This window comes from Copidosoma floridanum, unplaced genomic scaffold (genome assembly GCF_036245765.1).
Source record: "Copidosoma floridanum isolate Cflo_tuat_1 unplaced genomic scaffold, Cflo_Japanese_pri ptg000030l, whole genome shotgun sequence".
Classification (NCBI taxonomy): domain Eukaryota; kingdom Metazoa; phylum Arthropoda; class Insecta; order Hymenoptera; family Encyrtidae; genus Copidosoma; species Copidosoma floridanum.
In genome coordinates this window covers 30,014,498-30,030,317 of record NW_028321907.1, presented here as the reverse complement: position 1 = coordinate 30,030,317, position 15,820 = coordinate 30,014,498, and the positions used below count along the sequence as shown (strand labels likewise).

The following is a 15,820-nucleotide window of genomic DNA, read 5'->3' as shown; positions in this document are numbered from 1 at the left end:
TTTAATGGAAATACAAGCTTACAAACTTATATTATAAAAAATAAGAAATGTTAGTATTGAAATTAACACATAGTACGACATTTTTAGATTCAGATGGCACAAAAAGGGTAGAAGCAGAGTTATGGAATCAAGGTTATAGACGAGTATTGACATAAATAAAAATGTTTTAAATTACAATTATAAGAACTTATACAGTTAAAAAATTGGGGTAATTACATTCATTCATTAAATATTACTTAACAATATACTTATAAAACCATTTCTTCAAAATTAAATCTATTGGTCAAAATAAGTACAATACTAATGAATCTACATAAATCTTTTTTATGATGAATTTTTTTGCATATTTTAGAATAACTTATCCAATTTTTAACTATACGAAACCTTTTTTTAAAACTACTTAATAGTTAAAAAAAAAAATGCATTCAAAAATGTATCCCTGACAGTCACAAACTTAACATTTAAACAATAATAAAGTGCTATGAATGAATACTGTATTTTTTATTTCAGGTCATACAATGTTTTCCTTAAAAAAGCTAGTAATTTTTATGAATTTCAGTTAAATTTTAAAGTAAAGTTTAATAACTAATCTTTATTAATAGCAGATTGCTTAATGTTGTCATTTTTATCAGAGTAAAAAGTGAAAAGGAGACAGGAAACAGTTTTTTGAAAGTAGAAAAATTATCTTTGAACCTAAACGAAAGTTGGAAAAATCATGTTTACATTTTTAAGCAGCAATAAGAAAGTAAATATAAAAATTTCAAACAAAAACTAATAAAAATATTGAAGCACATGTCTAAAATGTCACTGATTTGTTAAAAAAATGTAGTGTTTTGTAAAAAAAAATAAACAATTAAGCTTAAGTATTATTATACACACGAAAAATATTTGGCTGTTTTTATGTTTTACAGTTCTAAATTGCTTAGAAAATTAAATTCAAGTATATTTACTCACACCTTGCAAATAAACCACTTAAAATATTGAAAGAATTCTTTAACACTCCTTTTGTAAGTAAAGAACTGTTGTTATGTTGCTGAGTTGCTTAGGATCCTATTACTTCAAATATGTTTGGCCTTCGATTAGTAAAATCTATAAACCAGATCCTATTATATGGCAATTAGAAAAAATACTATTTATCTGTTAATGCCATGCTTACTCGGATATTTGTCGTATTGTTTATAACGACAAAGCAGCTTATTTTTATTACTACGAATCTTTCTTACTTTTAAAAATTAAATACTGTAGGAATTTGTCCAAAAAAAATTAAACAATTAATTTAATAAGAAGTATTTTTACTCGGATTGTAAATAGAAGAGGACTTTTTTTAAAGAGTGATCTTAAAACGAAAGTACCTTTCAGATACGCATAACAGAAAGTAGATGTTACAAGATAGTTTAGTAATAAATATTTATGTTATTTATCAATAATTGTTGTTACCTCATCAGCTGGGGTATTCTTATCACTGATGTCCATGGTACTGATATTATCAGAGATTGGGAATATTGTTGCCACTAAAGCTCCTAAGACCTCACCACTCATAAATATTATCATAAATTCTTGAAATGTGTGATACAGATAATTGAAAAATTGCACTAGTGTCACGGGAGACTCATTCAACCAGTCAGGTGGGACTAATGTGCTGTTAAATGAAAGGAAGGGTTATTTATGTGACTAATGCTTTAATCATAACAACATTAAGTAACGATTTATTTGTTAAAAAATGTGTATTACCTGCTTGTGTAACTATGCACCATTTTTCGTACTAAAATAAGTAAAATCACCATTGCTTCGGAACACAATCTTATTCGAGATGGTAATAATGAAGGAAAATGATTGGCTGGTACACCAAATAAGAAATTCCAAATATTGTCAATATCAAGCTGAAATCGATGCAAGAAGTTATTGTCAGAAACTTTACTATGCTTTCGTTGATATTAAGAAATAAGAGTACGTTACTTTTGAATCAGCTGGTAATAACTTAGTTGGTTGCCGCATCATTAGAGCTATAAATAAGAAGTATAATTCAGGAACAAGATCAATATGTTGTGGAAGTATTAACTCTAAGTGTTGAAATCCGGGCACTTGCAGACTTGTGGCAGTCGTATTACCACCAGTTAATTGTGTATTGAAACCTGTAACAGTACATTTTCTGCTAAATATTGTTAATAAAATTATAATTTTTTGTTACAGTAGTAAATAAAAATTGAACGGTCTGTGAGAATATTTATGTATTAACATGAGAGATATTCTTTATGATAAAAAAATTCAACAACTTTGTCGTAAACAATTTTTTTTTTTCTTAATAAGTACAATACAAACCCAACTAGGATCCCAAATATTTCTATCCCAACTAACAGATTGATGATAATTTATTTTTAAATCTTATTTTACTATTTGCAACACTGCATACCTTTTTTTTTAATTAAAAAAGTGATGTTTATATTATCCTGCAATTTTTATTTATTAGAATATTTTTTGTTTATACTTTTCTTTGGTAAATTCTTAATTTCGACATTATCATGACGTAATAAGTCATGATGCCCACTGTCACTATAACCAGAAAAAGTTGTTAAATTGAAAATACTTGAACGATTTTTAATACTATGAGTCAATCTTTAATTTTGTATAATTTATTGTTATTCCAAAAATATCATAATTTTCGACAAAACTTTCAATTTCATTTTCTGTTCCAAAAATCCATTTCAAACATAGGCCAGTGAAAAGCGTTTTTTGACATTTGCGCTTAACATATCATAACTGCAACGATTAGATTCTTCGTAACTTGTAGATAATAGAAATCTGAACAATTGAAGATGAGTTTAAATTAAATTTAGTTAATGATTTGTTGAAATATCAAATCAATGTCAAAATTTTATAAAAAGATAGAATCCTATGCACTTGAAAATTTGAACTAATACACGAATTTTCCATTAAAGTTTCACGAAAAAATCTTTCTTTGTACACAAGATATTGTATTGATTTATTAAAAAATTTTTAAGTGTTTAATGCCACTTCACCCAGTTCCCGTCGACAAAACCAATCAATCCAGTGCTCATTTTGTTCAAAAAGACTTATTTTGTACAATGATGGTATGAAAATACTAATTTTTTTATTTGAAAACCGCCAAAATGGCACCCAAAAATGCGCACTTTTCAGAGATGTTTTTTTAAAAATATCTCGTAAGTAAAGGACTGTAGCAGCATGCGATCTTCATAGATAAATAGCTGGAAATTTCACACGTATTTAAACAAAAGAAGAGTTGCTGTAGCAGGCTCAGAAGCCAAGACAACTTTTTGTTCTTCAACATCGATTATTAATTTATTTTTTAATATTAATACTTGAAATCAAAGGTATAACCGTTTCAATACTTAAATTTTGTGAATTTAGGACGTAAATCCAGCTTTTCAAACAGATATAAAATTATCTAAAATCAATTGTCATTATTCAGAAACAATCGATTATCTAAGAACAATAGTGATTAAAAACTTGGTCAAGCTGTTTCTAACTTTCAGAGAAAAAAAAATTACAGTATCTTCGCTTGTAGGAGTTTCAGAGCAACGTTGTATACTTGCTAACTAAAGTTAATTGCATTTAACGATGTATTACCTAATTATAATCGTTTTCTATTTGGGATAGTGTAAAAGTTTATGAACAACTAGCATGGTCATATTACAAAATTTTTTAAACGAATAAATGATATAAAGAAATAATTTTTTTAGTTTGTGGAAAACAATTTCATTTTGTTCCTTAGCGTGATGTTTTTTTTATCTCTGAGCAACTTACATTTAGAAAAACAAACCTACAAGGAAAAATCAAATTTTTTGCAATTAGTGTGATACGATGCAGATAGTTTTAAGTATATGCAACTAAGTTAATTTATAAGCTTCCTATATATATTTCCTGGCTGTGATACTACATTATGTTTTTTTTTAACCAGGGCAAAGGTGAAATTTTTGATAAATGTCAAGGGGTATTGAAAAATTTATCTCGAGTTTTTTATGAACCACAAGCTGTCATAACATAACTGGCTGGAAGTATGGCAAGAGTTTTACTTTACATAATTTACGATACTTGCAGTACGAGCGCTGTGAGATCCAAAAGAAACTGTCTTTCGAAAGCTTGCGTTTCACGTGTGCACCTGCAAACCAACGCATCTTACGAGTGAATTAACAACTACAATTATAATTAGGTAATAAAAATAATCGTTAAATGCAATTAACTTTAGTTATCAACTATACAACAGTGCTTTCAAACTCCTACAAGCGACGGAGGCACAGTAACCCAACAGCATTTGATAAAGATTTCGTGTTCTTGCAAAGAAACTGCGTCAATAATAGTTGTAAATGTCATAAGCACAGCTCAAAGTGTTCGAGGTTGTGTTCACGGGAAGATGTGGGAAAGTTACAGTACGGCAATATTTATCGATGATTGGATTAATGCTGATGGCGATAAAAATGATTGTAATAATAACGATGTGCATCAATTAGTGAATGATATAACTGGACATGGAAAAAATGATATGAATGACTCTAATAATGTTTCTTCTGTGGGATGCACGTTAAACAAACCTGCTCTAAGAATGAGAAAGTTACTTTAATAAAATAAGAACTCAATTTACGTTGCTGATATTTTCTTCATTTTCCAGTACCGTTTATTTACAAATCAATGCATATCAAAAGATTAATACAGCGTCAAAAAAAAAATTCTACAAATTAAGAAAATCATTTATGTTAAACACTAAATTAATTAAATAATTTTGTACTAAAACCATCCTTATTGTAAATAAGTTTTTGCACTACTCCAAATAAAAAAAAAAAAAACAATGAATTCTAATAAAACAACGAAAATACTGTAACTTTTTTTCCTTCGAAAACTAGAAACAGCTTGACCAAGATTTCAATCACAATTTTTCTTTGATAATCGATTGTTTCTCAAAAACAACAATTAATTGTGGGTAATTCTATATCTGTTTGAAAAGCTGGATTTGTGTAGTACGTCATGAATTCACAAAATGTTAGTATTGAACCGTTTATATCTCTGATTTGAAGTATTAATATTAAAATTAAGCTAAAGATTGATGTTTCAGAAAAAAAATTTTCTTGGCTTCTGAGCATGCTAGAGCAACTCTTATTTTGTTTAAATACGCGTTAAACTCCATGCTACTATAGTCTTTTATTTAAGAGATTTAAAAAAAATACATATTGCTGAAAAGTGCACATTTTCGGATACCATTTTGGCAGTTCTCAAATAAAAAAAATGATTATTCTAATGGTACTATCGTAAATATGGGTCTTTACGAAAGAAATGAGCCATGGGTTGAGTATTTTTGTTGGCAGGAACTGGGTAGAATGTTATCAAAGTTTAACGTTCTTTTAATAAATAAGTATAATACCTTGTATACGAAGAAATTTTATGCCGTGAAAATTTTATGATACATTTGGGGTCATCAAATGTGTATTGTTACAAATTTTTAAGAGCGTAAGATTTTTTCGTTGTACAAAAAAAAATTAACTATCAAAAAAGGTTTTGGAATTTCAAACATTGATTTATTGTTATTTAAACAAATTATCAACTAAATTCAATTAAACTAATCTTTAATTATTCAGATTTCTATAAACTACAAGTTTCGAAAAATCTAATTGTTGTAGTTACATTATTGTATGTGTGTACATACTTATGTACGTTCAACACAAATGCCAAAAAAACCTTTTTTCAGCGATTTTTGTACATTAAAACGTTAATTTAACAATGTTTCTTACCTCCGATATCGGAACGAATGTAAGAATCATGTTACCTACACAGAAATGAATACAACAGACTATGTTAAACCTATGGGTAATTACGTTACAACAAAGGCCCAAATCCACTGGCCTAACAGTTGTTCCTTACACTACCTTGAATTAAAAGAATTATTAGTCTAGGATATATTCGGGATCTATGCTTGGTGTATTAGACGTGACATAGATCAAATATACATATTAACATATAGATATTTAAGCATTATCACATTATCCATCGCAATAAATATAATGCTGCATATAATATTGTATTACGAAATATTCCTATGCAATAAACGTTACTTCTCAGAGTATGGAATGGCATGACTAATAATATAAGACTTGAAATAAAGAAGTTATATGAAATTGCACACTTCTTATATTAGGACAGAGTATTGAGGGGTTGGCACGCAAAGCCCCAATAGTACATGTGCATATGTATAAGTGTATGTTAATCGAAGGTAACTTATGCAATCATTCACGTGAGAAAAAACTTTTATGTTTTTATGGACAGCCATCATAACAATTTTATAGAAGTATGTCTAAACAATACTTAAGTCTGCGTTAGTCACTTTTTGTAAATGTATATCTCTATTGACTAGTAGGGCTCAAGTCTGCAGACTTCGCGCGCCAACTGCCTAACATTACATAATAAGAATCGTATACAAATGTTAAATTTAATCTAATTTCAATAATTGTTACTATACTCATGAAATTAAACTTCCTATAAATAACATCATTAAAATACAACAACGCTTCGAAGAAAGAGAAGCACTAACTATTATTTCTAACGTTATTTCAGATGAAAAAATCTGAGTAGTCCTCTTCTTCATGAAAAGCGTCTATTAATTAAAAAATAAATAATCCTTCCAAAATTTAAAAGTTTTAAAGATTGAAAAAAAAAGATTTGATTTCAAATCGTTTTGAAACGCCAAAGCCAGTAGTATATAACTTATTCAACGTTCTCAAAGCTGCGCACTCATATAAGTGCAGTCCGTGACCATAGTCAGCTACCTACTCGAGACGCGCGTTTCAAATTTTGTAATCTATGTGTATGTACTAAAAAACTTAAGATGTACATGCAAGTTATGTACTAAAACAAAAAGCTAACCTTGAGATCACCTCCAGTGGCACCGCTATTACTATCTTCGGATAGCAAGATAACGTCAAAAAATTGAAAAAAATGTTCGTCCAAGAAAAAATCTACGCATTTTTGGTTTGCTATTGTCATTTGAACCCTCAAAAATAGCGAAATCGAGCAGTGTCAGCGTTGTAAGAATCATGTTTATACTGACTGACATAGGTAAAGGAATGGGTAAGTATATAGGTAGAAGATCAGTGGGGGAACAATAAAAATCGTGCAGGAGGCTGGGGAGTCGGTGAAGAAACACTAAAATTTGTGCAGAAAGTCAGTAGGTGGTCTGTGGGGAGTTGGTAGAAAGTCTGTGGGGCGTTCCACTAAAAAGCCAAACAGAAGGAAATATTGAAGAAACCAAGGGAATTTCACTTGATAATATAAGAAGTCTGTGGGGGAACAGTGGAGGATTAAGTGGAATGACTTAAGTGACTTACATAAACAACTATATAATATATGTGAATATATATATTTGTGTGTTTAAGTATAAGTTCATATACTAGTAGGACTTTGCTCATTTCCCCTGCATACTCAGAATTTCAACCTCTACTATTTAAATTAAGTAAATTGCCTCATTTTTCAGTATGCCTTTTAAATTTTAAAAATACAAAAATCTTTGTAAAGTAAACCAAAGTCAAAATAAAAAAAGCATAAATTTTATAGATTATTTTCAATTAAAAGAATATTTTTTCTATTTCTAATAATAAATTTTCCTAACTTTTTATAGTGTAACACTTAGAAGTTTGTTATAAGACTATAGTTGAACGAAATTTTTTAACAAAAAGTCGTTTTAATAATTCTTTCTATACTTACATACTAGTGGGCCTATGGCCCCAGAGGGTTCTGCGTGCCAACCCTCTATCAACAGATGATGCTTTTAGTATAATCTTTGCTGAGTAAGTTTTGCATTGCTATTTTACGAAGCTTAAAAAAATTATACAATTTATTGTTAAGTTGGGAATAAAACATGGTACTTTAAATCTTACCAGATTTAAAAGACTATGGCATTTCTCAGAAGAAGTCGAAAAAATATGTTTCGTGAAAGGTACTGGGATAAATGACAGGGCTTTCTTCCCATTGAATTTTGGTTGCACTTTTTTTTTACTAAAAGAACTTAACGTTAAAACAGACAACACTTTAGGTATCAACAAATCACAAAGTTTTTGAATTTCCAGGACATATTTACATCAGAGTGCGGCTAGCCACTTCTTCCAGCAGCTAGACGCTACCTCTTTTGCTAGGCTTACAGCGGTTGCTACAAGCTGTAGCCAGTGGCAGTTCCATCTGCTCACTATGATCTATCGATAAGAATAATAATTATTTCAATTATATCACATATGGTTAAACAAGAACAAATACACGATACACAATAACAAGACTTTGGATATTATTTTGTATGGTTCAAGTAATATTGATAGAAGTCGAACTTTTTCTTATTTTAAGAGGGGACATTAAGGTAGCAAAGGCGGGAGAGTAATGTGGAACGCCCACCCTGACAACTATATAGTATAGATGAATATCTACAAATATTATATGATACCTTTAGTGGGGCAGGCAACGAATCTTGTCGCTCCTTTATTCCCTTTATAGGTAAGAAGGCTCCCCATATAAGAAGGTGAAATACATTTCTTCTTTATTATATTTATGTAAGTCTGTAGCCCCATTAAAGTCCTCCATAATCTCCTAATACGCCTCGACCACTCTCTGCCAAGTTTTTTAGCCCTCCACCCTCCAGCAATTATGTCTCTTTGATTTAGTTATACATTTCATTATACTGAGTCCAAATTTTTTTATGTTATGTAGCTATTTTTCTCACACTGTCTATGAGATAAATAGATTTGGCCAGTAAACTTTTTTTTGTATTTGTAACTTTAATTCAAATTCAAAGTCTACCAAACATGTCCAAATAATATTTGATATGATACTGTAAGTATTGATTAAATTCTTGTGTATGAGAATGTAAATAGTAAAGATCGTGGTAGTCATTGCCAGGAGCTAGACATATTTACAGAAAGGGGAGTTATGCGGAAAATTATAAGTATAAGGGCGGGTGACAATGTGGACAAATCAGGAGTTATAAGGACATCCACATAATTCTACCATATTATCAACAAATAATTTAAAAGCACCTAAAGTTGTAAATATATATAGTTAAATATACGTGTTTACGAAACTTACGTTGTTTTAAAATTAAGGTTATTGATTTTAAACAATTTTAATGTAATCACGAACCAATTAGAATATACTATAACGAATATATTTTATTTCGAGCATTATCTATACTTATATATACACAAGTGGATCTTCAAACTCCTACACGCTCTACGTTCTAATCCCTATCTTCTTTAAATAAGAAAGAAGTCTTTCATTTTTATAGATATGAAATATTCACACAAGTGGAGCTTCAACCTCCTTCACGCTCCACGTTCTAATCCCCATCTTCTTTAAGTTAGAAAAAGTCTTTCATTTTTATGGATATGAAATATAAACACATAAACAACTGGAATTTAAGGTTTTTTAAGCCAACGATTGCAAATGAGTGACCTCAAAAAATATGAAACGTTAGTAAATTTTTTATTTTATATTGCGAACCTCACCACGCTGCACCACACCACCAAAGCGCAGGTAGGAAAAAAAAATTTTATCTTGATTTTTCGTTCTATACCTAATTAAAAATAAAAAAAACACTATTTGTCAAAAATCAAACCAGCGATCTTCTGTGCACTAGACAAGTATTTTATCCACTCTGCTATAAGCGCTACCTATTATAAAATAAACCGTTCCACACTCTTATAGTATGGTTCATAACTGATCTGTAATTCTGTCATTTATTTACTGATAATTTATTAGTAAGATTTGATTACACATTCTACAAATTATTGAGTTATTTATATCATTAAATTTCATTTTTCACAATTGAATGAATTTTTCCGAAACTTAGTGACAAATATTTTTCAGTAGCTGCTTTTCTAAGTAATGGTCAGTATTAACCTAATTTTCATGTATTCGAATTTTAAAAAAAAGTAAATTATGATTGATTATAGAATCTGTTTAAATTTTTCTATAATTTTTAAAAAATTTTGAAGCAGCTTACAATTTTTTATTTCTTATTTCTATCAATAGTTTATTCATACAAGCTAACATTAATACGTTTACTAATTTTAATTTCGCTTTATTCTTTGACAATCTTCTATATTGGACTAACGTGCTATTTGAAACGAAGTTCCTTTTCTCGCGTTAAGAGTTTTGGGCAAATGGGGGCTAGACAAAAAAAATATAACAAGACTTTTTTCCGACCCCACTATAGTTATACAGCCACGTATAAAGCTATACGCATTGCTGCATGCAGCTCTCTCCCTCTCTCTCGAAAGAGGCTAATGGACTTTTATTGAATCTTGTTTATATCACGTGACTACAGTTTACATAGTATTAAAGCATGTATATTACATACACTACATCCTTTCCCCTTTTATATTAAATTTTGCATACAATGAATTTCATTACATTAGACTTTGAATATATTCAGAACCAATCGGAAGCATAACGCTAAACCTGCTTTTTTTCTCGAGTAGATTTTCTCACAATATCAATATTTGGATTCGCCGTAAATTCAGGTTGAGTATTACAAACACTTCTCTCTGATACAGTTCTTAATTTACGCCAATGCTGCAATTGATCAAAATGACGTTTATGCAACCCTTCTCCCTCTTTAAATTGAATTATGGAATTTCGTGGAGACAACTTTTGCACAATTGTAGCTTCGGATCATGATGGATATCTGTTACGAAAATCTTTAGCTAAAACAACGTTACCTTTTTCAAAGTTATCATACAAACTTGTGTTTGTAATTTTTACGGAACAATAACACGTTGGCCCCACATAAGGCAGCCACGTTTAATTGATATTTCATCTTTTCCAATAGCATACGCTTTGAAATTATCACTCCCGTATTTTAATTTTTTTGCTGGCCACCCTTCTTCTCATACTTTTTTAACTACTGATAACATTCGATCTTTTGCAGTCTCGCGCGTTACTTTCTTATAATCTAAATTTGTAACATTTAATTAAACTACATATTGCAAGTACGTGAGCTCTTCACTTTATTTTTTATCGTTCTTACCCTCATTTTCATTGCTTGGTAAACGCGAGAGAACATCGGCGACTTTATTTTCAGTCGATTTTATACATTCAATTTTATACTTAAATACTGATAGAAAGAATGCCCAATTTTGTTAACGATTTGCAGCCATTCGTAGTATACCTTTTTCTAGCCCGAAAATTCCATACAGAGGAATATGACTAGACTTTAGTGTGAATTCCCGAGCACATAGATAGTCATAGAATTTTGTAACTCTAAATATAATCGCCACTGCCTCCCTATCTATTTATAAGTAATTCTTCCGAGCCTTCATCAAACGCTTGGACGCAAAGGCTATCGGCTTTTCGTCTTCTGGGAAATTTCGACTTCAGTACGCAGCTAAACCTGAAGGTGACACATGTAAGTAATATAGGCAAATTCGGGTCATTATTAACTATGTTTCGTTTTAATTTGATTTTTACAACTTCAAACGCTTTTGCACATTCAGTATTCCATGTGAAATTTTTCTGATTATTGCATTTGTACAACGGTGCTAATCTTTCTGCTCGCTTTTTAAACAATCTGCCACAATAATTGATTTTTCCTAACAATAATTGCAGTTATTTTTTGTTCAACGGAATTTCATTTCTGTAATGGCTTGGTATTTATTGGGATCAATGCTTATGTTATTTTTGTCAATTTGGTAACCTAAATAAGTAATTCTTTCCTCAAAAAATTTACATTCATGTACTCTTACTTTCAAACCACTTTCTTCTAGTTTCATTAATACTGCATCCAAATTTTTGAAATGATTATGCGTTGTTCGACCCTTTATCACAATATCATCAGCAACAATGATAGCCACTCTCGAAATGTTCATCAAAATTTCTTTTATAAGTGCCTGGAAGATTCCTGGCACTGAACTGATGCCAAAAGTCATGAATTCATAGGGGAAAAAACCCTTGTGAGTATTGATTCTTAATGCTGGCTGGGAATTTTCCTTGACGGGCATTTTCAAGTATGTTTCACGCAAATCTACCTGAGAATATCGTTTGTCACCCTATAAATTTGTTAGTGCGAGATCAAAACTTAGTACGGGATGCCTTTTTGTTATCAATAATGGATTAACGGTCACCTTGAAATCTGCACATATCCGTATATTACCGTCAAACTTTACTATAGGTACAATCGGAGTCACCCATTCACTATTCTCAACCAGTTCGATTATCTTTTGCTGAACTTATCTTTCTAATTCATTTTCGGCTCGTTCTTTTAAATCAAATGTAACTGTACGTGCAAGTACATATTTCGGTTTGCTGTTTTCTTTAAGTTCAAGTTTAACCATTCCTTTCGAAAACACACCCTTTGCTTTCGAAAATACTATTTTGTGTTTATCTAGTATTGACTTTAATTCGGGGTTGAAATTACATGGTTCTATCGATTTAAACAATAAATTTTTTATCAAGGGCCATAAATTGGGTGTTTTTAACCAAGGTCTACCAATGATTGCAAGTTCATTCGATTTGGTTACATAAACATAAAAAATAAAGTCGATGTCGTTTGCTTTAATTTTAATGTAACGTATACATTGATTCATGTTGATTTATTAACATCATATTTGCTTTATCGATTTGTAAATCTTTAAAGTATTTTTTTTTCTATGACAATGATAAAACTGACATCGCCGCACCCGTATTCAGTGTCTCCTTTTGTTTTCTATTTTTGTGAGTTCGTGTCGATTTTATGTATTTCTTTATGATTTGATACACCTTTGTTTTCTGTTAAATTTTGCAATTTTTCAGCTCCATTGTTCGCTGCTTCTATCCCCAAAGCTCTTTTTATTGCTTTTTTTTATGTTGGATCCTTAATTCTTAACAATTCGGCATTTATAATTTTGCTTTCTACTCCAACCACTAGTTGATCCAATATTTGTTCATCAAGATTCGTCAACTTTCAGTCGTTTGCAATATTCTTTAAAATAGTAGTGTACACGTTGATCGTTTCATTTTCATTTTGTACTTGTTGTCTAAACGTTAAGCGGTGCAAAAAATACGATACTCTTGGCTTCAAGTGCTCTTTCACGATTTTAATAATTTCCTCAAATGTCTTCGTGCCAGGCTTATTTGGTTTACAATTTTTATCAATTGTATCATACGTATCGGCATTTACCTTGCTGAGTAGAATCGCCCGTTGCCTGTTTTTATCTGTGATTTTATTTGCCAAGAAATATTGTTTAATCCTGTCAATAAATTTTTCCCAATTTCCTTTTTTGATTTCAAAATCTAGATTAGCCGAAATTTCCATCACTTTCACTTTTTGCACAATCATTTTTTTTATTTCTTCTATAATTTGTACGTCTTTCAATGTCCGTATACTTGCACTATTTTCTTCCTTAATTTCATCTTTTACAAATGTTCTTAATGTCAACCGCAAATCATTTATAGTTTCACTTTCGTTTACTTCTAAATAATTTGTTTGACACACTAATATAAGTTCACTTTTTGTAACTTGTTGTATCCGTGCTGTAGTTGTTGTGCCAACCATTTTATTTTGTGTAACTTGTATACAAGTGTTGCTATCCTCATTGCCACTGTGCTGTTTGAGACAATGGATAAATAAAGGTGTTTCTCTCAGCAAGGTTCGGAAGAGACTGATGGACTTTTAGTGAATCTTGTATATATTGCAAGACTTTAGTTTACATAGTATTAGAGCATGTATATTACATACACATTACATACACTACATCTTACTTATCTACTTACATAACATAAACATATACGTATAGCTTGATTTCACAAATAACGTATTAGTCTCTTCCCACTTCCCACACCCCGCGTTATTGCACAGATTGCACTGGCTGTAAAATTGGGTGTTTGCTTCATTGCCCAAAATAAAAAAAAAAACGATAGAATATTACGTATTTAAGTAGAGAAAAAATTGGTAACTTCCTCAGGAAATTTTCCCAGTAATATGGAAAAAATAATTTCGTCCAAGAACTTAGATCTAACGTTGCACAATAAGAAGTTATTTTTAAACTCAGAGAAAAATTATTAGTTTCTTGTTAATTAATTTTTTAAAGTGATACTTTGAAGTGTTATTACAAACTTAAATGTTGGCTTACAATAATAATGGTTCTGTTGACACAGTCACAATTGGTATTTTTATTATTTTTTAATCTCGTAGGACATGTGCAAACTTGAAAGAAAATTTATTACTGTTCTTGATCCTAATACACTCATAAATAACTAATCCTCTTGGTCAATTCCCTTTTAATAACGTGTTGTTTTTTTTTTAATGTTCCTGTAAGTTATGTTTATTGTATACATAATAAATTTATTATATTACTAATTTTTTATTTCATTGACTTGATATTTTATCCTGTACATTATGACTGTATGTTGCCAACGTCTACAAAAAAGCAAATGGAATTTTGTTCCAACCAGAGTTCTGTTGATCCCTCACGCCTGGTTCGATTTATTGAAGGATATTAATCACAGTTTGCAGGTTGAATGGTAAGAGAGTTGAGAGGACTGTAAGTAAGCAGCAACGCTGACACTTCAATTCATCATATAGATACAACCATGTATACGTTTTTATGCATACTCGACCTCTTCTTTCTTATTTAATTAAAATAACGACTTTAATATCCATTTAAAAATTTTACAAGTTCTTCTCATAGTAATCAATCATACGAAAAATTACAAAAATAACAAAAATTTCTAGAGTGTATTTGCTTACAAATACAACTTAACGTGATTCTTCCAGTCGGTTACATCTTGAATTAAGATTTTTTTTATTAAACATGTGGAAAATGATACAGAAGAACAATTTGCTATTATGTGTGGATATTCTTTACGCTTTAACAAATATAAAAAAGATACGTAAATAATTTCTATCAAAAACGTTGGTGAAATTAACGTTTTAAAGTGACATGAACTGGCATGGTATACTATTCTATAGGAGATGAGCAGTGCTCGAGATACTATTTCTAAGACTTCCATACATGTATGATCGCTCTTTTCGGCATATATATATATACATACACACATATATATCTTCCTATATTATATAGTACTTTTAGAGGGTCATTCTACAAATTTCCTCAACCCTTCTTGGCCACTTCTTAGCCCCCCTCAAAACAAGATAAAATTCTACCAGTTTTCATCTTATTTTTACGAAGTTTAACTTTTGTTTTACCGCTCTCTGCAACTCTACTATTCTCCGCAGCCCCCTCCCCCACTAGATTTTAAAGAGCTCCTTGCCTCCCCCTACCCACCTCTCTCAAAAGGGTGAGATTCTATTGGTTCTTACCTCGTTTTTATTGGGTTATTTTTTTTATCCACCCCTTCCACTTTCCAAGCCCCCCAAAAATTTTAAAGAACTTTCTTTGGCCATCCTTCAGCTATATCTCTAAGTGAGGTAAAGTTATATCAGTTATCATGGCATTTTTAGTTAAACTACTCTTTGTACACCTCCTCTCAGTTTTTCTCGCACTTCCCAAGATACCTGCTTAGCCCCCTTGCAATTTCTAAATACATTGGCTGAGCAACGCTCTATTGTTTTTCCTAACCCTCTTCAGCCAATTTCCACCACTTACATCATAATTATTTTATTTATACAATTTGACAACGTATTTCTACACTACTCTTGAGGAAGTGCTGCACAATGGTTTTTGGTCATAAAATTTTAATAAGCTTATTAACTGTATTATTTCGTATCAACATAGCAACTGTTCCATTTTCGGAATAAAGCTTATGCAGAGATAGGCTTTACAAATATTGTTGAGACATTAATTTGAAAAATTTATATAAATTTCGCTATGAGATTTAT

General features: G+C 30.5%; 1 protein-coding gene across 1 annotated transcript in view; it reads right to left on the bottom strand.

The window, feature by feature from the left end:
• The window catches only part of bchs (WD repeat and FYVE domain containing 3 bchs), a 1,547,413-nt gene that overhangs the window by 722,268 nt on the left and 809,325 nt on the right, over window positions 1-15,820 (bottom strand). Inside the window, exons 23-25 of the mRNA XM_089597159.1 lie at window positions 1,957-2,132; window positions 1,732-1,880; window positions 1,438-1,639 (exon numbers count right to left, since the gene is read on the bottom strand). Coding sequence (XP_089453285.1) covers window positions 1,438-1,639; window positions 1,732-1,880; window positions 1,957-2,132 — 527 coding nt within the window. The remainder of the gene's footprint in view (window positions 1-1,437; window positions 1,640-1,731; window positions 1,881-1,956; window positions 2,133-15,820) is intronic.